Source organism: Thalassophryne amazonica, chromosome 16 (genome assembly GCF_902500255.1).
Source record: "Thalassophryne amazonica chromosome 16, fThaAma1.1, whole genome shotgun sequence".
NCBI classification, from domain to species: Eukaryota; Metazoa; Chordata; class Actinopteri; order Batrachoidiformes; family Batrachoididae; genus Thalassophryne; species Thalassophryne amazonica.
Window position 1 is genome coordinate 91,599,240 of NC_047118.1, and position 26,358 is coordinate 91,625,597.

Here is a 26,358-nt window from a genome sequence, read left to right on the forward strand (position 1 = left end):
CATGTTTCCATCTGCATCTTAATGTTACTCTCCTGTTCCCATTTCTCTTTTATATATGCAGAGTCCTCTCCTACTAGTTCTTGTAACTCCTTGTATATCTTTGATATGTTGCCACATCCAGGATCTGACCTATAGCTGAGTAGAAATATTGTCACTAAGCCCAAATTGTTTTGTTGCAATTGTTCCTTTTTAATTGTTTTCTCTATGTAATGTCTAAGTTGCAAAAATCTATAAAAAGCTTGGTTAGTTAGACCAAACAAAGTTTTAAGCTCCTGGAACTGTCGCAGTGCACCCCTCTCATAGAGGTCACTGTGTATTATTAACCCTTTATCAGCCCACTGTTTAAACCTCAGGTCCATCCAGTTTGGTAAGAAGCCTGAGTCATATCCTATCCATCTTATGAGCCAGTATGGTTCTTTGGCCTTGTTTTCATTAATTACCCTGTGCCAAATCCTAATTGACATTTTAATCCATGGTTTTATGTCCTTTAGATAAGTACTCAGTCCACTATCCCCTATAATTGCTTGTAATGGAATATCACTAGATATCTGATATTCCATGTCTTTCCACTTTGCTTTATAGGCTGGGTTGCAAATACTAACCAAAGTTTTTATCTGCACCGCTTGATAGTAATTTTTAATATTCGGGAGAGCAAGGCCTCCTTTATCTTTAGCTAACTGGAGAACCTTATAGCGGATTCTTGGTCTCCTACCCTGCCAAATGAATCGTGATATTGATTTGTCTAATTCCTGAAATTTCCCCTTTGGAATTTCTGCTGGTATATTTTGGAACAAATATAATAATCTGGGCAGCAAGTTCATTTTTATTGCTTCCACCCTCTGTTCTAATCCTAAAAAGGGGACCAGGTTCCACCTCATCAGATCAGATTTAATTTTCAAAAATAAAGAATCATAGTTCTTTGATATAATCATGTCCAGATTTTTTGGAATATTCAGACCTAGATATTTGATTGACATTGTGTCCCAATTTATTTTAAGTTCCTCCCTGATGGGTTGAGTAGGAGAATAGTTAAATGTCAAAATTTGAGATTTGTGGGTATTTAATTTATATCCTGATAATAATCCATATTCCCATAGGGTTATGATCAGTTTGGGTAGAGAAGTGGATGGGTGCCCCAAGTATATCAGAATATCATCAGCAAAAAGGGCAATTATCCCTTTTATCTTTTCATTCTGCCTTATCCACTGACTCAAAGGCTCTATGAAGATGGCAAATAGAAGCGCAGACAAAGGGCAACCCTGTCGACATCCCCTCTCTAATTCGAAGCAATTTGATAAACCTCCATTTATCCGAATTTTTGCTGTTGGTTTATAATACAAAGCTTTTATTATTTTGATAAAATCATCATGGAACTGGAACATTTCTAGTGTTTTATATAAAAATGACCAGTCAACAGAATCGAATGTTTTCTCAGCATCTAATCCTAACAGGACAACCTCTAAGTTGTATTTGTTTATATGATTAATTATGTGAAGTGTCCTCCTAACGTTGTCCTGTGTTTGCCTCTGTCTAATAAACCCTGTTTGGTCCAACTGTATAATCTATATAATATAATAATATAATCTGGAAGTATTGTTTCTAAGCGTTTTGCTAAAATTGATGTGAAGAGTTTATAATCCTGATTCAGCAGACTAATTGGGCGATAATTAGAGCAATCTGTCTTGTCTTTACCATCTTTCAGTATTACAGTTATTATTGCTTCCCTCCAAGATGGGGGAATTTCACCTTTTTTAAGGACCCAATTAAATGTTCTCAGTAACAATGGTGATAGCCATTACCCAGCTTTATCTATCCATGAAGCCAGAGGACACACACCAATTAGCTAAACTGCAGGATTGTCTTACAGACATAAAGACATGGATGACCTCTAATTTCCTGCTTTTAAACTCAGATAAAACTGAAGTTATTGTACTTGGCCCCACAAATCTTAGAAACATGGTGTCTAACCAGATCGTTACTCTGGATGGCATTACCCTGACCTCTAGTAATACTGTGAGAAATCTTGGAGTCATTTTTGATCAGGATATGTCATTCAAAGCGCATATTAAACAAATATGTAGGACTGCTTTTTTGCATTTACGCAATATCTCTAAAATTAGAAAGGTCTTGTCTCAGAGTGATGCTGAAAAACTAATTCATGCATTTATTTCCTCTAGGCTGGACTATTGTAATTCATTATTATCAGGTTGTCCTAAAAGTTCCCTAAAAAGCCTTCAGTTAATTCAAAATGCTGCAGCTAGAGTACTGACGGGGACTAGAAGGAGAGAGCATATCTCACCCATATTGGCCTCTCTTCATTGGCTTCCTGTTAATTCTAGAATAGAATTTAAAATTCTTCTTCTTACTTATAAGGTTTTGAATAATCAGGTCCCATCTTATCTTAGGGACCTCGTAGTACCATATCACCCCAATAGAGCGCTTCGCTCTCAGACTGCAGGCTTACTTGTAGTTCCTAGGGTTTGTAAGAGTAGAATGGGAGGCAGAGCCTTCAGCTTTCAGGCTCCTCTCCTGTGGAACCAGCTCCCAATTCAGATCAGGGAGACAGACACCCTCTCTACTTTTAAGATTAGGCTTAAAACTTTCCTTTTTGCTAAAGCTTATAGTTAGGGCTGGATCAGGTGACCCTGAACCATCCCTTAGTTATGCTGCTATAGACGTAGACTGCTGGGGGGTTCCCATGATGCACTGTTTCTTTCTCTTTTTGCTCTGTATGCACCACTCTGCATTTAATCATTAGTGATCGAACTCTGCTCCCCTCCACAGCATGTCTTTTTCCTGGTTCTCTCCCTCAGCCCCAACCAGTCCCAGCAGAAAACTGCCCCTCCCTGAGCCTGGTTCTGCTGGAGGTTTCTTCCTGTTAAAACAGAGTTTTTCCTTCCCACTGTAGCCAAGTGCTTGCTCACAGGGGGTCGTTTTGACCGTTGGGGTTTTACATAATTATTGTATGGCCTTGCCTTACAATATAAAGCGCCTTGGGGCAACTGTTTGTTGTGATTTGGCGCTATATAAAAAAATTGATTGATTGATTGATTGATTGATTGATTGATAGTCACTGAAAGTCTTATACCACTCTGCTGTAAACCCGTCAGAACCTGGAGACTTAATAGGTTTGAGTCCAGAAATTGCCTTTTGAAGTTCTTCCATAGTCACAGTGTTCACTAGGACTTTATTGTACTCTTCTGTTATTGTTGGAAGATTAAGTGAAGCAAGCAGGGATTCGGATGAATTATCCCCCTTACTGGCCATCCAGGCATATAAATTTTGTAATATTTTTCAAAGCAACTATGGATATCCTGAAAGTCAAGTTTCAATCACTTTGGTTCTTGAGTCTTTGATTTTGTATATTACCCTCTCTGCTTGTTTTCTTAATTTATACGCCAGTATTTTAGCTGATTTACTACCTACCTCGTAATATTTCTGTTTTAAAAAGGTTAATTTATTCTGGATATCGATCTCGTAAATTTCTTTAATCTGATTTTTAATTTCCTTCATTTTCTGTGCAATATCCAATTGGGCATATATATATATATATATATATATATATATATATATATATATATATATATATATATATATATATATATATATATATATATATATTTTTTTTTTTTTTTTTTTTTTTTTTTTCAAAATTTTTTTTTCGGTGATCTAATTTTGCCTGTCTGAGCCTCTTTTGTAGAGCTGTTTTTGCTATGATTTTCCCTCATCCCATCCCATACTTGGTGGCACTTGTCCTTTATTATTTTCTGTCAGGTATAATTGAATTTCCTCCTTCATTTCTTCCTTCATTTTCCCTTTAAGTACATTTAAATTAAGTCTCCTGGAAAAGGTATTTCTGTTTTTTTTTAAATGTATGTCTAAGTAGACAGGGCTATGGTCCGACAAGTCCATTATGCCAATTTTACAGGACCTCACAACACCAATATCTTTACTGTACATGAAGAAACAGTCAATCCTTGAGTAAGTTTTGTGTGGTGGGGAATAAAAGGTGTAGTCCCTGGTTGTGGGATTTCACTCCCTCCATACGTCACAGATGCCCATCTCTCCTATCATCTTTCTCACCTTTTTGTCCACCGTATTAGTCTGAGTCTGAGCGCGTCTTGACACATCCCACTCTGGATTCAATCTCAGGTTAAAGTCACCACACTTCCGATCCTTCTAATTTCCCCACTAGCATATTATACCTTCCTTCTTTGTCAGTGATTTCTACTGTCTTTTCAAAAATGAATCTTTTCAATATCAGTGTTGCCACTCCCCTTCTGTGTCCTGTTTTATAGGACGATGAAAAGTCCTGGTTAAAGCCCTGTCTTATAATTTTAGCATTCTCAGAATCAGTTAAATGGGTCTCTTGCAAGAATAAAATATCTACCTTGTCTTTTTTCATTTTGCCCAGAATTTTACTTCTTTTTACCGGATTCAATAAACGCTTCACATTATAAGAAGCCAATCTAAGTGAAATTTTTCCACTTTCCATTAGGTGTCACTTTTGTCCAGTGGTGGGCACAGATAAGCAAAAAATTAACTTGAATAACAGATAATCAGATAACTGAAAAGTTATCCTTGATAAAGATAAAACGATGAACCACTCAAAAATGTATCAGAAGTTACAGATAACCGATAAATTCCAGTATTGTCTCTGATACATTTGCAACTACTAATAAACTGAATTTGAGTTTTAACACAACGATCGCTTCTGAGATCATCAAACGCGACAACAGACCCAAACAATGAGCCCACACTTCTGTCTGTGAGCATCCTGCCCCCTGCTGGAAGCTCTTGTTTACTACACAGTTTCCAGCACAGAAGCAAGCTGAGAGAAGCCAAAGCCCAGCTTTCTACCCAATCACAATGCTCCGGTCAGGCGGAGGTCTTGGAAAATAAAGCAGTGCTGACTTATGCTTTTGATTTATAAATAACATTAATACTGATAGAATAACTCCATTAATATCAATTCTGTCTTTTGTACAAAGTTAAAATATAACATATATCTTTTAATGTTGAAAAATGCACTAATTCTGAGGTTTTGCAACAAACACAGACAGATCACAAAGGATTCTGGGTAAAATGTGCCTCTGCTAAACACTGATTGGTTCAGTCATTCATTATGTAAACCAACACATTAATGTCACGTGTGTCATGTGTTGGTGTTTACAGATAAATGTGCTTTTGTAAAATGTTCCATTTTTTATTTGTAAAAACAGGCATTTTTACGGAGCCCTGGAAGTGTCATCGCAAAATGTTTTGTATGTGGAGAGAATGTGCACTCATTTTATTAGTGTCGTGTGCACATTTTATGATGTTGTGCGCACGTTTTATTAAATAATTGTGCACACGTTTTATTACATTGTAAAATGTGCACTCAATATTGTCTTGACACATAAATGTTGGCTTTACACTGTGTGAGTTTTGGCCCTGTTTCAGATGATTTTTCATTTGTGCGAGAATTTTTGGACTGAGTTTCAGGTTAATCATGCGTCCTGCATGGTGTAGTGTACATGGATTAACAAGCTGCTTTTAACATATCACGACCACCTCCTGATCGCCGATGGTATGGTCGAATGAAAAACAAACCTGTTTGATATTATTCTGGTCAGCCATCATGAGGGTATCCTGCTGATGAGATGCTACAAGCATCCAGCCGCTCGCACTGTGCCTGTGCAAACACCGCAAAGCTGTCTTGTAATGTTTTTTGTTGTTGTTGTTGTTGTTGTTTTTAAACTTTGATGTCTCCCATCAAGAGTTTTTGTAAATTAAGTTTGAAAAAAAAAGCTTATGTTTTGCTTCTGGAAACACAAGTCGATGTGTGGTTTTTGAACGTACAATGTGTGTGAGAACATAAATTGGGCGCTCTGAACTTTTACACCGTGCGGTTCTGTGGTACAGTTTGAACTGAAACTGAGTACAGTGATTAAAAATATCATACAGTGTCTGTCCAGCTTCAGGACGAATACTGCCATGAACATTACTGGCCAGTAGATGGCAGTAGAGACCGTGAAAACTTGCCAAAACAAAATTTCAGATAATCTGTGTCTGCTACATTTAAGATGCATGGAATTTAACAAACGCAAATACAATAACAACGTCTATAAACCCAGAGAATATATTCACGAGAGTTTTAGGCACTAGAGTTTAATGCTGTTGTCCGTGGAGCCTGAACAAAGTGTCTGAAATGCATTTGTCAAGTCGTGAACGTACTGAGATTACCCTATCCTACCCATAATGCACTGCTGGGCAAAGCATGTGCTCACTAAAACCTTAAAAATGAGCGCATTACTTTAAAACTAAAACATATATCTGCTATTTTCACTTTATAAAACTTCAGATGTGACAGTAATTTTAAATAACTTGTCCAAAATTAGTTTGGTTAAAATTTGAACCATAAGTTAAAAATGTATGCCTCTGGATACATTGGATGATATTGCCAGCGCATCACTGGAACAGTCTCAAGTAAACAAGAACTTAATATATTGCACCATTGTCTCAGGTTGAACTTCCTGCTGTGAGGTCTCATTTAAGACCCTGATGGAGCTGAGATATTTTGCCGGCTTTGGGAAAACCTCCATTCATCTCCTGTGGAGGACCCTCCTTTAAGTTTGCCAAATGGTCCATGTTTTTAGCTTATTTGGATCATCCCCAATCTTATATAGTGTTCAGAATAATAGTAGTGCTATGTGACTAAAAAGATTAATCCAGGTTTTGAGGCTATTTCTTATTGTTACATGGGAAACAAGGTACCAGTAGATTCAGTAGATTCTCACAAATCCAACAAGACCAAGCATTCATGATATGCACACTCTTAAGGCTATGAAATTGGGCTATTAGTAAAAAAAAGTAGAAAAGGGGGTGTTCACAATAATAGTACCATCTGCTGTTGACGCTACAAACTCAAAACCGTTATGTTCAAACTGCTTTTTTTTTTATCAATCCTGTGAATCACTAAACTAGTATTTAGTTGTATAACCACAGTTTTTCATGATTTCTTCACATCTGCGAGGCATTAATTTTGTTGGTTTGGAACCAAGATTTTGCTGGTTTACTAGTGTGCTTGGGGTCATTGTCTTGTTGAAACACCCATTTCAAGGGCATGTCCTCTTCAGCATAAGGCAACATGACCTCTTCAAGTATTTTGACATATCCAAACTGATCCATGATACCTGGTATGTGATATATCAATCAATCAATCAATCAATCAATTTTTTATATAGCGCCAAATCACAACAAACAGTTGCCCCAAGGCGCTTTATATTGTAAGGCAAGGCCATACAATAATTATGTAAAACCCCAACGGTCAAAACGACCCCCTGTGAGCAAGCACTTGGCTACAGTGGGAAGGAAAAACTCCCTTTTAACAGGAAGAAACCTCCAGCAGAACCAGGCTCAGGGAGGGGCAGTCTTCTGCTGGGACTGGTTGGGGCTGAGGGAGAGAACCAGGAAAAAGACATGCTGTGGCCATATATAGGCCCAACACCATAGTAGGAGAAACATGCCCATATCATGATGCTTGCACCACCATGCTTCACTGTCTTCACTGTCAACTGTGGCTTGAATTCAGAGTTTGGGGGTCGTCTCACAAACTGTCTGCGGCCCTTGGACCCAAAAAGAACAATTTTACTCTCATCAGTCCACAAAATATTCCTCCATTTCTCTTTAGGCCAGTTGATGTGTTCTTTGGCAAATTGTAACCTCTTCTGCACATGTCTTTCATTTAACAGAGGGACTTTGCGGGGGATTCTTGCAAATAAATTAGCTTCACACAGGCGTCTTCTAACTGTCACAGCACTTACAGGTAACTCCAGACTGTCTTTGATCATCCTGGAGCTGATCAATGGGTGAGCCTTTGCCATTCTGGTTATTCTTCTATCCATTTTGATGGTTGTTTTCCATTTTCTTCCACGCGTCTCTGTTTTTTTTTTTTTTTTTTTTTGGTCCATTTTAAAGCATTGGAGATCATTGTAGATGAACAGCCTATAATTTTTTACACCTGCGTATAAGTTTTCCCCTCTCCAATCAACTTTTTAATCAAACTACGCTGTTCTTCTGAACGTCATGAACGTCCCATTTTCCTCAGGCTTTCAAAGAGAAAAGCATGTTCAACAGGTGCTGGCTTCATCCTTAAATAGGGGACACCTGATTCACACCTGTTTGTTCCACAAAACTGACCAACTCACTGACTGAATGCCACACTACTATTATTGTGAACGCCCCCTTTTCTACTTTTTTTTTTTACTAATAGCCCAATTTCATAGCCTTAAGAGTGTGCATATCACGAATGCTTGGTCTTGTTGGATTTGTGACAATCTACTGAATCTACTGGTACCTTGTTTCCCATGTAACAATAAGAAATAGCCTCAAAACCTGGATTAATCTTTTTAGTCACATAGCACTACTATTATTCTGAACACTACTGTAACACCGGAGGGAGAAATCCAAGATGGCCACCATAATGGCTTTATTTACTAAAACAGAGACTTAAGTGAATGTTCAGTTTCAAGTTTATACCACCAACTGTAAGGATTTTAAATCTTATGAATAATCAATATCACTGTAACTTACCAACTGTATCAGTGTTTCAGATGGACTAGCTAATAATGGCTGAACGAAGAAGACAGACAAAAAGTAGCGTGCCCATAGGTGTCTGCATAATTTGTCAGAAGGGCTGTGATGAAGACCGAAGCACCACAATATCAGAATTCTGCATGACCATGACAAAAACTGGGAAGGACTGGATAAATTTGGCATAGCGTATGATGCAGTTCAGTGGGAAAATGGTCCGCAGGGAATCTATTTCCATAAACTCTGCAGGGTTCAGATTGCCAGCAAAGACAAGCTGTCAAAAGCCATCAAACGGAAAAAGCTGGAGGAACCACCAGAAAGAAGTGCTGATTGTGATATACCCGTGGAAACACAGGGTCCAAGTCAACGCTACTCACATCCCTCCTGGGTCCAATACACGACAAACCCCTCACACCCCTGTCACCACCCTGATCACTGAGGGCCCCTCACACCCCCATCACCACCCTGATCACTGAGGGCCCCTCACACCCCCGTCACAACCCTGATCACCGAGGGCCCCTCACACCCCCGTCTTCACCCTGATCACTGAGGGCCCCTCACACCCCCATCACCACCCTGATCACTGAGGGCCCCTCACACCCCATTCACCACCCTGATCAATGAGGGCCCCTCACACCCCCCCGTCACCACCCTGATCACTGAGGGCCCCTCACACCCCCGTCACCACCCTGATCACCAAGGGCCCCTCACACCCCCGTAACCACCCTGATCACTGAGGGTCCCTCACACCCCCGTCATCACCCTGATCACTGAGGGCCCCTCACACCCCCGTAACCACCCTGATCACTGAGGGCCCCTCACACCCCTGTCACCACCCTGATCACTGAGGGCCCCTCACATCCCATTCACCACCATGATCACTGAGGGCCCCTCACACCCCTGTCACCACCCTGATCACTGAGGGCTCCTCACCCCATTCACCACCCTGATCACTGAGGGCCCCTCACACCCCTGTCACCACCCTGATCACTGAGGGCCCTTCACACCCCATTCACCACCTTGATCACTGAGGGCCCCTCACACCCCGTCACCACCCTGATCACTGAGGGCCCTTCACACCCCATTCACAACCCTGATCACTGAGGGCCCCTCACACCCCGTCACCACCCTGATCACTGAGGGCCCCTCACACCCCCATCACCCCCCTGATCACTGAAAGCCCCTCACACCCCCATCACCACCCTGATCACTGAGGGCCCCTCACACCCCTGTCACCACCCTGATCACTGATGGCCCCTCACACCCCTGTCACCCCCCTGATCACTGAGGGCCCCTCACACCCCCGTCCAGTTACTACCATCAGGCAGGCCATACAAAGTCTCTCTGCTGTAGCAACATTCAAAAAGACCAGATAGACACTTGTGTTGTCAACTGTGCTTTTTTTTTAACAGTGAGGTTTTTGTTTTTTAATGTGTGTTTATTAGCCGGATTCTATTCTATTCTATTCTATTCTATCCTAACTTAGAGATTTAAATGCCAACATTAAGGTAAACACACACTCAAAGTGTCCACTTCAGATATTTAAATGCTAACTTTAAGATAGTGTCCAATTTAGAGATTTCAATGCGAACATTAAGGTGAATAAACCCTCAGTGTCCAGTGTAGAGATTAAATGCCAACATAAAGGTAAATAAACCCTCAGTGTCCAATTAACAGATTTAAATGACAGCATCAAGGGGAATAAACACTCACAGTGTCTAATTTAGAGATTTAAATGGCAACATTAAGGTAAATAAAACCCCAGTGTCCGATTTAGAAATTTAAATGCCAACGTTAAGGGGAATAAACCCTTACAGGGTCCAATTTAGAGATTTAAATGCAAACATTAAGGGGAATAAGTCCTCACAGTGTCCAATTTAGAGTTTTAAATGCCAACAGTAAGGGGAATAAGTCCTCACAGTGTCCAATTTAGAGTATTAAATGCCAACATTAAGGTAAATAAACCCTCAGTGTCCAATGTAGAGATTTAGACGCCAACATTAAGGGCCCTGTCCCACTGGCGTGTAGGAGGATTTGCGTATGGATTGTGCACAAAATTGGCTCATATTCACTTAACATCCGCAATATGCGTGAAACATACTATGAGTCGGCCGACACCCGCACACATCCGCAATTATCTGCAGAGGCACGTTTTTCTGTTACCAGGATTTTTGAGCTGCACAAAATTGTGGATGCGGATGACATCCGCCTTACAGTAGTGTTCAGAATAATAGTAGTGCTATGTGACTAAAAAGCTTAATCCAAGTTTTGAGTATATTTCTTATTGTTACATGGGAAACAAGGTACCAGTAGATTCAGTAGATTCTCACAAATCTAACAAGACCAAGCATTCATGATATGCACACTCTTAAGACTATGAAATTGGGCTATTAGTAAAAAAAAAGTAGAAAAGGGGGTGTTCACAATAATAGTAGTGTGGCATTCAGTCAGTGAGTTCGTCAATTTTGTGGAACAAACAGGTGTGAATCAGGTGTCCCCTATTTAAGGATGAAGCCAGCACCTGTTGAACATGCTTTTCTCTTTGAAAGCCTGAGGAAAATGGGACATTCAAGATATTGTTCAGAAGAACAGCGTAGTTTGATTAAAAAGTTGATTGGAGAGGGGAAAACTTATACGCAGGTGCAAAAAATTATAGGCTGTTCATCTACAATGATCTCCAATGCTTTAAAATGGACAAAAAAAAACAGAGACACGTGGAAGAAAACGGAAAACAACCATCAAAATGGATAGAAGAATAACCAGAATGGCAAAGGTTCACCCATTGATCAGCTCCAGGATGATCAAAGACAGTCTGGAGTTACCTGTAAGTGCTGTGACAGTTAGAAGACGCCTGTGTGAAGCTAATTTATTTGCAAGAATCCCCCACAAAGTCCCTCTGTTAAATAAAAGACGTGCAGAAGAGGTTACAATTTGCCAAAGAACACATGAATCGGCCTAAAGAGAAATGGAGGAATATTTTGTGGACTGATGAGAGTAAAATTGTTCTTTTTGGGTCCAAGGGCCGCAGACAGTTTGTGAGACGACCCCCAAACTCTGAATTCAAGCCACAGTTCACAGTGAAGACAGTGAAGCATGGTGGTGCAAGCATCATGATATGGGCATGTTTCTCCTACTATGGTGTTGGGCCTATATATCACATACAGGTATCATGGATCAGTTTGGATATGTCAAAATACTTGAAGAGGTCATGTTGCCTTATGCTGAAGAGGACATGCCCTTGAAATGGGTGTTTCAACAAAACAATGACCCCAAGCACACTAGTAAACCAGTAAAGTCTTGATATCAAACCAACAAAATGAATGCCTCGCAGATGTGAAGAAATCATGAAAAACTGTGGTTATACAACTAAATACTAGTTTAGTGATTCACAGGATTGCTAAAAAAGCAGTTTGAACATAATAATTTTGAGTTTGTATAGTCAACTGCAGATGCTACTATTATTGTGAACACCCCCTTTTCTACTTTTTTTTACTAATAGGCCAATTTCATAGCCTTAAGAGTGTGCATATCATGAATGCTTGGTCTTGTTGGATTTGTGAGAATCTACTGAATCTACTGGTACCTTGTTTCCCATGTAACAATAAGAAATATACTCAAAACCTGGATTAATCTTTTTAGTCACAGAGCACTACTATTATTCTGAACACTATATAAGATCGGAGATGATCCAAATAAGCTAAAAACATGGACCATTTGGCAAACTTAAAGGAGGTACCTCCACAGGAGATGAATGGAGGTTTTCCCAAAGCCGGCAAAATATCTATACTATAGTATAGTACATACCTATAGTATATAGTAATAGTATAGTATACTATACTGTTATTCTGAACACTACTGTATGTGCCAACATTAAGGGAACATTAATGTAAATAAACCCTCACAGTGTCCAATGTAGAGATTTAAATGCCAACATTAAGATTAGAGATTAGAGCATGTCATAGGTATTAAAGGCACTGCGCTGCGGTGGTTTGAATCATATTTGTCTAATAGATTACAGTTTGTTCATGTAAATGGGGAATCTTCTTCACAGACTAAAGTTAATTATGGAGTTCCACAAGGTTCTGTGCTAGGACCAATTTTATTCACTTTATACATGCTTCCCTTGGGCAGTATTATTAGACGGTATTGCTTAAATTTTCATTGTTACGCAGATGATACCCAGCTTTATCTATCCATGAAGCCAGAGGATACACACCAATTAGCTAAACTGCAGGATTGTCTTACAGACATAAAGACATGGATGACCTCTAATTTCCTGCTTTTAAACTCAGATAAAACTGAAGTTATTGTACTTGGCCCCACAAATCTTAGAAGCATGGTGTCTAACCAGATCGTTACTCTGGATGGCATTTCCCTGATCTCTAGTAATACTGTGAGAAATCTTGGAGTTATTTTTGATCAGGATATGTCATTCAAAGCGCATATTAAACAAATATGTAGGACTGCCTTTTTGCATTTACGCAATATCTCTAAAATCAGAAAGGTCTTGTCTCAGAGTAATGCTGAAAAACTAATTCATGCATTTATTTCCTCTAGGCTGGACTATTGTAATTCATTATTATCAGGTTGTCCTAAAAGTTCCCTAAAAAGCCTTCAGTTGGTTCAGAATGCTGCAGCTAGAGTACTGACGGGGACTAGCAGGAGAGAGCATATCTCACCCGTGTTGGCCTCTCTTCATTGGCTTCCTGTTAATTCTAGAATAGAATTTAAAATTCTTCTTCTTACTGATAAGGTTTTGAATAATCAGGTCCCATCCTATCTTAGGGACCTCGTAGTACCATATTACCCCATTAGAGCGCTTCGCTCTCAGACTGCGGGCTTACTTGTAGTTCCTAGGGTTTGTAAGAGTAGAATGGGAGGCAGAGCCTTCAGCTTTCAGGCTCCTCTCCTGTGGAACCAGCTCCCAATTCAGATCAGGGAGACAGATACCCTCTCTACTTTTAAGATTAGGCTTAAAACTTTCCTTTTCGCTAAGGCTTATAGTTAGGGCTGGATCGGGTGACCCTGGACCATCCCTTGGTTATGTTGCTTTAGACGTAGACTGTGGGGGGTTCCCATGATGCACTGTTTTTTTCTTTTTTTGCTCCGTATGCATCACTCTGCATTTAATCATTAGTGATCGATCTCTGCCCCCCTTCTCGGCATGTCTTTTTCCTGGTTCTTTCCCTCAGCCCCAACCAGTCTCAGCAGAAGACTGCCCCTCCCTGAGCCTGGTTCTGCTGGAGGTTTCTTCCTGTTAAAAGGGAGTTTTTCCTTCCCACTGTGGCCAAGTGCTTGCTCATAGGGGGTCGTTTTGACCGTTGGGGTTTTTCATGGTTTTTGTATGGCCTTGCCTTGCAATATGGAGCGCCTTGGGGCAACTGTTTGTTGTGATTTGGCGCTATATAAGAAAAAAGTTGATTGATTGATTGATTAAGGGAACATTAATGTAAATAAACCCTCACAGTGTCCAATGTAGAGATTTAAATGCCAACATTAAGGTAAATAAACACTCAGTGCCCAATTTAGAGATTTCAATGCTAACATTAAGGGGAATAAACCCTCACAATGTCAAATTTAGAGATTTAAATGCCAACATTAAGGTGAATAAACCCTCAGTGTCCAATGTAGAGATTTAAATGCAAACATTAAGGTGAATACGAGGTCTGTTAGAAAAGTATCGGACCTTTTTATTTTTTTCAAAAACTATATGGATTTGAATCACGTGCGATTACATCAGACAAGCTTGAACCCTTGTGGGCATGCGAGAGTTTTTTCACGCCTGTCAGTTACGTCATTCGCCTTTGGGCTGGCTCTGAGTGAGGAGTGGTCCACCCCTCCCGTCGGAATCTCTTTGTCTGAGAACTTCCTGAGAGACTGACGCTTTGCTTGATCAAAATCTTTTTCAAAAACTGTGAGGCACATCGAAGTGCACATCATTCGAGAAATTCAGCTGGTTTTCTGTGAAAATTTTAACGGCTGATGAGAGATTATGGACAGTTGCTGTCGCTTTAAGGACTGCCCACGGAGCGGGACGTCGCGACGCGCCCTGAGCCGCCGCTGTCTGCCTGTTAAGAGGTTGGGATCAGCAGTTTATCCGGACATTCCACTGTTAAAGGAGATTTTGTAATGAAAGAATGTGCGGACGGGACCGCGCGTCGGGACGCAGCCGGCACCGCCACAGGAAAAACACCTCCGTTGGAAGCCTTAAGGACAAGTTGGAACATGTCCAGCTGTTAAACAATTTCTCAGATACTCACTCAACTGAAAGCCATCAAAAGCCGCCTGGTTTTTACAAATGGTTATCAACACGGAGGTGTTTTTCCTGTGCCGCCGCACCGTGCCGGCTGCGTCCCAACGCGTGGACCCGTCCGCACGTCTTTCATTAATAAAATCTCCTTTAACAGTGGAATGTATTGGGGAAAGTGTAGTGACATGGACCCACAACAGGGGGTGCAAATGAACGGTCAATAGATGAGCCAAAAGGTAACAATTTAATGTTGTGAATGTGCACAACGATAATGCAGACAATCACAGAATCTGATAGCAGTCAATACACCAAGGTGACGTGTGGGCAGGCTCGAGGATAGAAGACGTCTGTCCTGAGAAGAGCTGGGACCACACTATTTCCACCGCCACAGAACCTGGTGAATACTGGAGCCGCCAAGTCCCGAATTCCCAGGTGATCACCGTCCCCGACTGTCGGGTCTGGTACTGCTGGCGAGGAGCACAAACAGTGAGATGTGGGTGTGTGCACACCCAGTAACAAAAACAGTCAGAAGGTGGAAAGTCACCTCCACCTCTAATCACACACTCGTGCAGCTCCTGTTAAACCACTTATCTGGTTTGGGTGTGAAGCGAAGCCGTCGCTGTTCACACCAAACGCCAATCCAGCAGATAAGGCACACCACAGGAAAACGGCTGCAAAAGAGTTCAGACTATTATTCAGTTTTAAGTCAGCAGAGAAATTACCTTCACAGGTAGATGATATCTCGGCAACGAGGTGGAGATGACGTCCGGTCTTTATGGAGTGAGATGATGAAGTGTAGATGGGTGACAGCTGTCAAGAGATACTGAGTGACAGCTGTCACCCCCGGCTGTGTCTGTGGGGGCAGCGCCCTCTCGTGCCTGAAGCCCGCACTTCAGGCAGGGCGCCCTCTGGTGGTGGGCCAGCAGTACCTCCTCTTCTGGTGGCCCACACAACAGGACCCCCCCCCTCAACAGGCGCCTCCTGGTGACCGACCCGGCTTATCCGGGTGACGGCGGTAGAAATCGGCCAGGAGGGCCGGATCCAGGATGAAGCTCCTCTTTACCCAGGAGCGTTCTTCGGGTCCATACCCCTCCCAGTCCACCAAATACTGGAACCCCCGGCTCATCCGATGGACGTCCAGGAGCCGGCGCACTGTCCAAGCCGGCTCCCCGTCGATGATCTGGGCAGGAGGCGGCGCCGGTCCGGGAGCACAGAGGGGTGAGGTGTGGTGAGGTTTGATTCTTGACACATGAAAAACCGGATGGATCCGCAGTGAAGCTGGGAGTCGGAGCTTCACTGCAGCAGGACTGAGGATTTTGAGGATTTTGTATGTTCCAATGTACCTGTCCTTGAGCTTCGGGGAGTCCACCTGGAGGGGGATGTCCTTTGTGGATAGCCACACCTCCTGCCCGGGCTGGTAAGCAGGGGCCGGGGACCGCCGGCGGTCTGCATGGGTCTTCGCCCTCGTCCGGGCCTTCAACAAGGCAGAACGGGCGGAGCGCCACACCCAACGGCACTTCCGCAGGTGGGCCTGGACCGAGGGCACACCGACCTCTCCCTCCACCATGGGAAACAATGGGGGCTGATACCCCAAACACACCTCAAATGGGGAGAGGCCGGTGGCAGAGGACACCTGGCTGTTATGCACATACTCGATCCAGGCCAGATGTTCACTCCAGGCCGTCGGGTGTGCGGACATCACACAGCGCAGGGCTTGCTCCAATTCCTGATTGGCCCGTTCTGCCTGTCCATTGGTCTGCGGGTGATACCCGGACGAGAGGCTCACGGTGGCCCCCAGTTCCCGGCAGAAGCTCCTCCAGACGTGTGAGGAAAACTGGGGACCACGATCAGAGACAATGTCGGTAGGTATCCCATGCAGACGGACGACGTGGTGGACCAGGAGGTCTGCAGTCTCCTGGGCCGTGGGGAGCTTCGGGAGGGCCACGAAGTGGGCCGCCTTGGAGAATCGGTCCACTATCGTGAAGATGGTCGTCATGCCCTGGGACGGCGGGAGGCCTGTGACAAAATCCAGACCGATGTGGGACCAAGGGCGATGAGGCACAGGAAGTGGCTGAAGAAGTCCCTGTGCCTTCTGGTGGTCTGCCTTGCCCCTGGCACAGGTGGTACAGGCCTGGATATATTCCCGGACGTTGGCCTCCAGGGACACCCACCAGAAGCACTGCCGGACCACTGCCACGGTCCTTCGCACCCCCGGATGACAGGAGAGCTTAGAACCGTGACAGAAATCCAAGACAGCAGCCCTGGCCTCTGGTGGGACATAGAGCTTGTTCTTCGGCCCAGTTCCGGGGTCCGGGTTCTGTGCCAGGGCCTCCCGGACGGTCTTCTCCATGTCCCAGGTGAGGGTGGCCACGATAGTGGACTCCGGAATGATGGGCTCCGGTGGATCCGACAGCTCAGTCTTGACTTCATCTTCATGCACCCGGGACAAGACATCCGATCTCTGGTTCTTGGTCCCGGGGCGGTAGGTGATTCGGAAGTCAAAATGCCCGAAGAACAGTGACCAGCGGGCTTGCCTGGGGTTCAGCCGCTTGGCAGTCCTGATATACTCCAGGTTCCAATGGTCAGTGAAAATCGTGAATGGCACAGACGCTCCCTCCAACAGGTGTCTCCACTCCTCAAGAGCCTCTTTCACCGCAAGGAGTTCTCGATTGCCGACGTCATAGTTCCGTTCAGCTGGGGTCAACCTGCGAGAAAAGTAGGCACACGGGTGAAGAACCTTATCGGTCTCTCCGCTCTGGGACAGCACGGCTCCTATCCCTGAGTCAGAGGCATCCACTTCAACCACAAACTGGCGGCTAGGGTCGGGCTGCACCAGAACTGGTGCAGACGAGAACCGGCGTTTCGACTCCTTGAACGCGAGATATCCTGCTGGGGACTCAGGACTTGGCGGCTCCGGGGTGTTCCAGATCCATTGGCGGTGGAAATCGTGTGGGTCCCGACTCTTCTCTGGACGGGCGTCTCCTATCCTCGAGCCTGCCCACACGACACCAACTTTATAATTGACCGTAGTATTGAATTGTATCTGTATCCGTTGTGCACATTTCACAACATTAAAATTGTTACTTCGTATTTCCATTGACCATTCATTTATGCCCACTGTTGTGGGTCCGTGTCATCACACTTTTCACAACAGGAATTCTTGGCCAACGTCATGGATCCCGAGGGGCGTCTACCATCAGGTGAACCACCAATGGAAACACAGGGTGCACAGGGACCAGCAGGAGGCGTATAAGGTGAGCTACAGCACATCTTAACCGCCTTCACTGCTCGGTTGGACTTGGTAACTGAGCAGAACGTTATATTCAATCGGAGGATGGAGGCTCTCAACGCTCAGGTGGAAGCGCACGCGTAGGGCACTGCTGCGGCACTGCTGCGGCACCTCCTCCTGCTGCCCGAGTGCCAGATACAGATATTCCAGTGGTTGTTCAACGAACTCCCCCCCATCCCCTGAAGCATACATAAGCCCCCCCGGAGCCGTACGGGGGTTGTGTAGAGACGTGCGCAGACTTTTTAATGCAGTGTTCACTCGTCTTTTCACAGCGTCCTGTTATGTACGCGTCTGATGCTAGCAGGGTGGCTTATGTGATAAACCTGCTTCGAGGAGAGGCATGCGCCTGGGCTACGGTGCTCTGGGAGCAGAATTCACGGCTCCTAACAACATATACTGGGTTTGTGCGGGAATTCAAACAGGTGTTTGATCACCCCAATAGAGGCGAGACCGCTTCGAATGTGCTGCTGTCGATGAGACAGGGGCGTTGGAGTGCAGCCGACTATGCTGTCGACTTCTGCATCGCGGCTGCGAGGTCGGGCTGGAATAATGTTGCACTCCGCACCGCCTTCGTAAATGGACTGTCTCCGGTCCTGAAGGAGCATCTGCTGGCGAAGGATGAACCGCAGGATTTCGATGGGCTTGTTGATCTGGTTATACGGTTAGACAACCGATTAGAGGAACATCGTCGGAAGCGAGGCGAAGGGCGTGGCCGGGCACGAGTCGTCCCTCTCTCTTCCGGGTCCGAAAGGGTGCCGCCGTCCCCCCGCTCCACTGCCAGAGAGCTCCGTGTGGCAACAGCTCCCCCTGCTGACGAAGCTATGGACACGAGCAGAGCTAAAGTAAAATCAGAAAACAGACAACGGAGGCTGGCCCGCGGGGAGTGTTTTTTCTATGGCTCAAGCGAGCACATACAGAAGAATTGCCCCAAGCGGTTAATCTACAACGCCCGCCCTTAGAGACTGGGCTAAGGGTGGGCCATAACAATCACGAGGGGAGATCCTGAAAATCCGCACGCATCCCAGTGACGATCCTGAGTGGGGATCTCACCCTTCACGCCCCAGCACTGGTGGACATGGGGTCGGAGGGGAATCTGCTGGACAGCAGATAAGCAAGGGAGGTAGGGCTCCCTCTAGTGGTCTTACCGTCACCTTTGTCAGTTCGGGCACTAGATGGAACCCTTCTCCCATTAATCACACACCAGACACAGCCATTGACATTGGTTGTGTCTGGGAATCACAGGGAGGAGATTGTGTTTTTTGTAACACCGTCTACCTCCCGGGTGATTTTGGGTTATCCCTGGATGTTAAAGTACAGTCCCCGGATTCAATCAATCAATCAACTTTTTTCTTATATAGCGCCAAATCACAACAAACAGTTGCCCCAAGGCGCTCCATATTGTAAGGCAAGGCCATACAATAATTATGAAAAACCCCAACGGTCAAAACAACCCCCTATGAGCAAGCACTTGGCCACAGTGGGAAGGAAAAACTCCCTTTTAACAGGAAGAAACCTCCAGCAGAACCAGGCTCAGGGAGGGGCAGTCTTCTGCTGAGACTGGTTGGGGCTGAGGGAAAGAACCAGAAAAAAGACATGCCGAGAAGGGGGGCAGAGATCGATCACTAATGATTAAATGCAGAGTGATGCATACGGAGCAAAAAGAAACAGTGCATCATGGGAACCCCCCCACAGTCTACGTCTAAAGCAACATAACCAAGGGATGGTCCAGGGTCACCCGATCCAGCCCTAACTACAAGCCTTAGCGAAAAGGAAAGTTTTAAGCCTAATCTTAAAAGTAGAGAGGGTATCTGTCTCCCTGATCTGAATTGGGAGCTGGTTCCACAGGAGAGGAGCCTGAAAGCTGAAGGCTCTGCCTCCCATTCTACTCTTACAAACCCTAGGAACTACAAGTAAGCCCGCAGTCTGAGAGCGAAGCGCTCTAATGGGGTAATATGGTACTACGAGGTCCCTAAGATAAGATGGGACCTGATTATTCAAAACCTTATAAGTAAGAAGAAGAATTTTAAATTCTATTCTAGAATTAACAGGAAGCCAATGAAGAGAGGCCAATACGGGTGAGATATGCTCTCTCCTGCTAGTCCCCGTCAGTACTCTAGCTGCAGCATTCTGAACCAACTGAAGGCTTTTTAGGGAACTTTTAGGACAACCTGATAATAATGAATTACAATAGTCCAGCCTAGAGGAAATAAATGCATGAATTAGTTTTTCAGCATCACTCTGAGACAAGACCTTTCTGATTTTAGAGATATTGCGTAAATGCAAAAAGGCAGTCCTACATATTTCTTTAATATGCGCTTTGAATGACATATCCTGATCAAAAATGACTCCAAGATTTCTCACAGTATTACTAGAGATCAGGGAAATGCCATCCAGAGTAACGATCTGGTTAGACACCATGCTTCTAAGATTTGTGGGGCCAAGTACAATAACTTCAGTTTTATCTGAGTTTAAAAGCAGGAAATTAGAGGTCATCCATGTCTTTATGTCTGTAAGACAATCCTGCAGTTTAGCTAATTGGTGTGTATCCTCTGGCTTCATGGATAAATAAAGCTGGGTATCATCTGCGTAACAATGAAAATTTAAGCAATGCCGTCTAATAATACTGCCTAAGGGAAGCATGTATAAAGTGAATAAAATTGGTCCTAGCACAGAACCTTGTGGAACTCCATAATTAACTTTAGTCTGTGAAGAAGATTCCCCATTTACATGAACAAACTGTAATCTATTAGACAAATATGATTCAAACCACCGCAGCGCAGTGCCTTTAATACCTATGACATGCTCTAATCTCTGTAATAAAATTTTATGGTCAACAGTATCAAAAGCAGCACTGAGGTCCAACAGAACAAGCACAGAGATAAGTCCACGGTCCGAAGCCATAAGAAGATCATTTGTAACTTTCACTAATGCTGCTTCTGTACTATGATGAATTCTAAAACCTGACTGAAACTCTTCAAATAGACCATTCCTCTGCAGGTGATCAGTTAGCTGTTTTACAACTACCCTCTCAAGAATCTTTGAGAGAAAAGGAAGGTTGGAGATTGGCCTATAATTAGCTAAGATAGCTGGGTCAAGTGATGGCTTTTTAAGTAATGGTTTAATTACTGCCACCTTAAAGGCCTGTGGTACATAACCAACTAACAAAGATAGATTGATCATATTTAAGATCGAAGCATTAATTAATGGTAGGGCTTCCTTGAGCAGCCTGGTAGGAATGGGGTCTAATAGACATGTTGATGGTTTGGAGGAAGTAACTAATGAAAATAACTCAGACAGAACAATCGGAGAGAAATACCAGCATTACTGAAATGAAATTCTACTCATCACCTGCCACTGGGAGGAGTTCCACGGAAGATGGCTCCCAGGTTCGTTGGCCCATTCCCGGTATCAAAGATCATTAATCATGTTTCTGTTCATCTCCGTCTCCCAAGTTCTATGAAAGTACATCCCACGTTCCAGGTCAGCCATCTGAAGCCGGTGAAGTCTAGTCCTTTGTGTCTGCCTGCCGGTGCCCCGCCAGCCGTCCGGTTCGTGGAAGGTGGGACTGTCTTCACCGCGTGGCGTCTCTTGGATTGGGGTGGGGTCGTGGTGTTCAGTATCTGGTGGATTAGGAAGGCTATGGCCCAGAGGAGCGGTCTTGGATTCACTCCCAGGTTGTTTTTGACCCCACCCTTAACTGCGCTTTCCATACTGCTCATCCTTCTGCTCCTGGGCCGTCGGCCCTTGAGGGGGGTACTGTCAGGATTTGGACTTTCGTTTGGTATGTGTTCTGTTTTATTCTTGTTTTGTTGGTATTTGTTATTGGTTTGTTTTCTTGATCTGTCTTTCTGCTTGGGTTTTCTCTGTCCTGCTCTTTCTTGTCTCTCTCTCTCTCTCTGGGTTCTTGGTAGTGGGCGTTCCTCTCTGTCTGGCCACACCCCTGTTCTGGAAGTTTCACCTCACACCTGTTGTTGATTTGCAGTTCATCATCTGGTTGCTTTATAAGCCTCACAGTTTGCTCTTGTCAAACGATTCCAGTAAACGTTTTACTCTACTGAACTCTGTGTCTGCGTCTAGCATTTGTGTCCAGCCTGCCTTGCCAGTCAAACCTGATATTTTGTAATAAGGCTGTAACATAAAATGTGGAAAAATTGAAGAGCTGTGAATGCTTTCTGGATGCACTGTATCGAGACCACCTTCATTATGGTGTTCACGTTCATATAGTGGACAAGTCACCAGAGTAGTTATTAAGACAGGCTGACAAAGACTGCTCCAGAAAACTACAAACAAACTGGAAAATTTGCCACAGATGGAAAAAAGAGAATTCCAGGAATTTCTGGAAGACTCACCTCACTGAAAAATGTTTCTTTGCATGCCTGGAATATTGTTGTTAATTTTGAAGTTATTACCGTATTCTTTGGGCTGTTTTAAGATAAAGTACAGTAGACATGTCTGGAGGTGTGTACATCACCTGTAGGAAGGTCAAAGTGGAGCCAATCTAGCTGTCTCACTCTCACCTCACCACCTGATGGCAGACAGAAGCACAGGCATGGTTACCGTAACTTTAACGGGGATGTAATGCAGTCATATATTCACAACTTTAATTGAATTGTGATGATTATTTTGCCTTTGTTGGATGATAATCCGATGATGCTTTTGGCATAAATTTACATCAATGCTGTCTCAAGGGTGCAACAGCAAATTTGGCATAAGTTATCAATGAGAATATATGCCTATTGTGAACCATATGTGCCATCAGATGTCGCCACTGGTGACAGTTTATGATATTATACACCTGCTGTGCTATAGTGTATTAATATGAGCGAAGCGACGCACAGCGGTATGAAGCTCGCTCATGGTACACTATGGCCCAAACAGGAAGTGCCAAATTTTTAATCCACAGTGAAACAAGCAATGTCAAATGTCAAACATTTCCTGAATTGACAGACGAGATCCCATTGGAATCTTGCAGGAACTCAGTGGAAAGCTCACACTCAAACAGGAAGTGCCAAATTTTCAGTCACAGTGAAACAGGAAATGTCAAACGTTGAACACTTCCTGGCATGGGTGGAGCTAGAGTGGAGGGCAGGGTTTCACTGGACTCCCCTGAAATCTGATTGGACACAGATGATTGACATGTCACGGCACCACACGTCTGGTTGAAAGAGCTGCATTTTGAAATTAGTGAGTCACATTGACTGCTAGGTTCCTCCTGTGCAGTAGTTGGTGTTGTGTGTAGGGGGGTCAGCTGAAAGGCAAAAAAAGAAAAATGCTTAAAAAGGCAGGGGGGTCTGGGGGAGGGGGGTGCAGCACCCCCAGAAGCTGAAAGCTTTTAGTCATGCTCATGCTCCCGTGAAGCATTTACTCAAAAAAAGTCCGAAAGACCTGTCTATTTGTAATCATATAAATACTGTATATTCTGCTAGTACTAATGTCATAACATATTATTAATTTGGTGTATTACATAACATGTTTTACTGTAATCTGAAGTCTGACATTTGAACTCAAGTGAAATCCTGAAGGTCAAGGTCAATCGCTTATCCCAGGTAATGGCTTATAAGAAAGGCCTATCACTATGTGCATGCCAAATTTGGAGGCAAAATTTCAAAAATTGTGAGCAGGGCAGTTATTTCGTTGAATAAAGTGTTTGACCTTCCTGTCACCTTGACCTTTGACCTTGAGCTTGATCCTTTTGTGTACTGAAAGGTACCTTACTAGGGCTGCTATATGTGAAGTTGCAAGAGTCTGCGATGGGAAAAATGCAATGATTACAAACAAACAAAAAACAAAACAAAACAAACATACATACTGACAAACATATTGGGGAGGGGGAGTTATGCAAGCTGGAAGATGAACTGTTATCGGCCTTTCACATTGAATACGTCAGATGCATCAAATGCGTCAAAAATCGGTCTAAAAACCATTATTTTCAATGAGATGTGTTGCTTTTTAGATGCGTCAGATGCGTCGCGTCAAAAGCTGAGCTAAACCGACACTTCTGACGGGAGCGCGCATTGCCGCTTGTCGGCAGGCTGATGCGGTCAAAGTTCAATCCAATCCAATCCAACTTTCGATGCTCTGAGCTGTGATGTACCTTTGCTTTGTCCAACAGGAACGACGCGTCGGGCCAAAACACGGAAGACTATTGGCAGAAACCACTGATCTCTATAAAACGGATCGGTGTAGAAAGCACTGATCTCTACAAAACGGATTGGTACAGAAACTTGCTTGCCTCTACTGGTGGTTGGCTCTCACTGCGGTATTGTATCACTTCCTGTTCCGGAGCACAGCGGTGTTTTGCTGCATCTGTTAGCTGTTTAATCTGCACAGTTAGATTGCTCTAGTTACCTAGATAACGATTTGCTTCACAGTGTAATCTTCACGTGCCTTAACTAAAGCACTCCGTCTGCTGAATCACCTCTAAATTATTTACACATTATTCACTTTGTGTGTTTTTAGGAATCCGCTAGCTTAGCGCAGCTACTAGTTCTTAGCCGGTTTAGCATGGCGGCTTCTCCTGTCTCTCCCGCGCTTTTCTGCTCTGGGTGTGAAATGTTTAGTCATTCCTCGGCCTCCTTTAGCAGTAATGGTACTTGTAATAAGTGTAGCTTATTCGTAGCTTTGGAGGCCAGGCTGGGCGAATTGGAGACTCGGCTCCGCACCGTGGAAAATTCTACAGCTAGCCAGGCCCCTGTAGTCGGTGCGGACCAAGGTAGCTTAGCCGCCGTTAGTTTCCCTCTGGCAGATCCCGAGGAGCCGGGAAAGCAGGCCGACTGGGTGACTGTGAGGAGGAAGCGTAGTCCTAAACAGAAGCCCCGTGTACACCGCCAACCTGTTCACATTTCTAACCGTTTTTCCCCACTCGGCGACACACCCGCCGAGGACCAAACTCTGGTTATTGGCGACTCTGTTTTGAGAAATGTGAAGTTAGCGACACCAGCAACCATTGTCAATTGTCTTCCGGGGGCCAGAGCAGGCGACATTGAAGGAAATTTGAAACTGCTGGCTAAGGCTAAGCGTAAATTTGGTAAGATTGTAATTCACGTCGGCAGTAATGACACCCGGTGACGCCAATCGGAGGTCACTAAAATTAACATTGAATCGGTGTGTAACTTTGCAAAAACAATGTCGGACTCTGTAGTTTTCTCTGGGCCCCTCCCCAATCGGACCGGGAGTGACATGTTTAGCCGCATGTTCTCCTTGAATTGCTGGCTGTCTGAGAGGTGTCCAAAAAATGAGGTGGGCTTCATAGATAATTGGCAAACCTTCTGGGGAAAACCTGGTCTTGTTAGGAGAGACGGCATCCATCCCACTTTGGATGGAGCAGCTCTCATTTCTAGAAATCTGGCCAATTTTCTTAAATCCTCCAAACCGTGACTATCCAGGGTTGGGACCAGGAAGCAGAGTTGTAGTCTTACACACCTCTCTACAGCTTCTCTCCCCCTGCCATCCCCTCATTACCCCATCCCCGTAGAGACAGTGCCTGCTCCCAGACCACCAATAACCAGCAAAAATGTATTTAAGCATAAAAATTCAAAAAGAAAAAATAATATGGCACCTTCAACTGCACCACAGACTACAACAGTTAAATGTGGTCTATTAAACATTAGGTCTCTCTCTTCTAAGTCCCTGTTAGTAAATGATATAATAATTGATCAACATATTGATTTATTCTGCCTTACAGAAACCTGGTTACAGCAGGATGAATATGTTAGTTTAAATGAGTCAACACCCCCGAGTCACACTAACTGCCAGAATGCTCGTAGCACGGGCCGGGGCGGAGGATTAGCAGCAATCTTCCATTCCAGCTTATTAATTAATCAAAAACCCAGACAGAGCTTTAATTCATTTGAAAGCTTGACTCTTAGTCTTGTCCATCCAAATTGGAAGTCCCAAAAACCAGTTTTATTTGTTGTTATCTATCGTCCTCCTGGTCGTTACTGTGAGTATCTCTGTGAATTTTCAGACCTTTTGTCTGACTTAATGCTTAGCTCAGATAAGATAATTATAGTGGGCGATTTTAACATCCACACAGATGCTGAGAATGACAGCCTCAACACTGCATTTAATTTATTATTAGACTCAACTGGCTTTGCTCAAAACGTAAATGAGTCCACCCACCACTTTAATCATATCTTAGATCTTGTTCTGACTTATGGTATGGAAATTGAAGACTTAACAGTATTCCCTGAAAACTCCCTTCTGTCTGATCATTTCTTAATAACATTTATATTTACTCTGATGG

General features: G+C 43.9%; 1 protein-coding gene across 1 annotated transcript in view; it reads right to left on the bottom strand.

Annotated features, from left to right (window-relative positions):
- The window catches only part of mettl22 (methyltransferase like 22), a 382,505-nt gene that overhangs the window by 74,611 nt on the left and 281,536 nt on the right, over positions 1-26,358 (bottom strand). Inside the window, exon 8 of the mRNA XM_034190848.1 lies at positions 22,585-22,638. Within this exon, the coding sequence (XP_034046739.1) occupies positions 22,585-22,638 (54 nt within the window). The remainder of the gene's footprint in view (positions 1-22,584; positions 22,639-26,358) is intronic.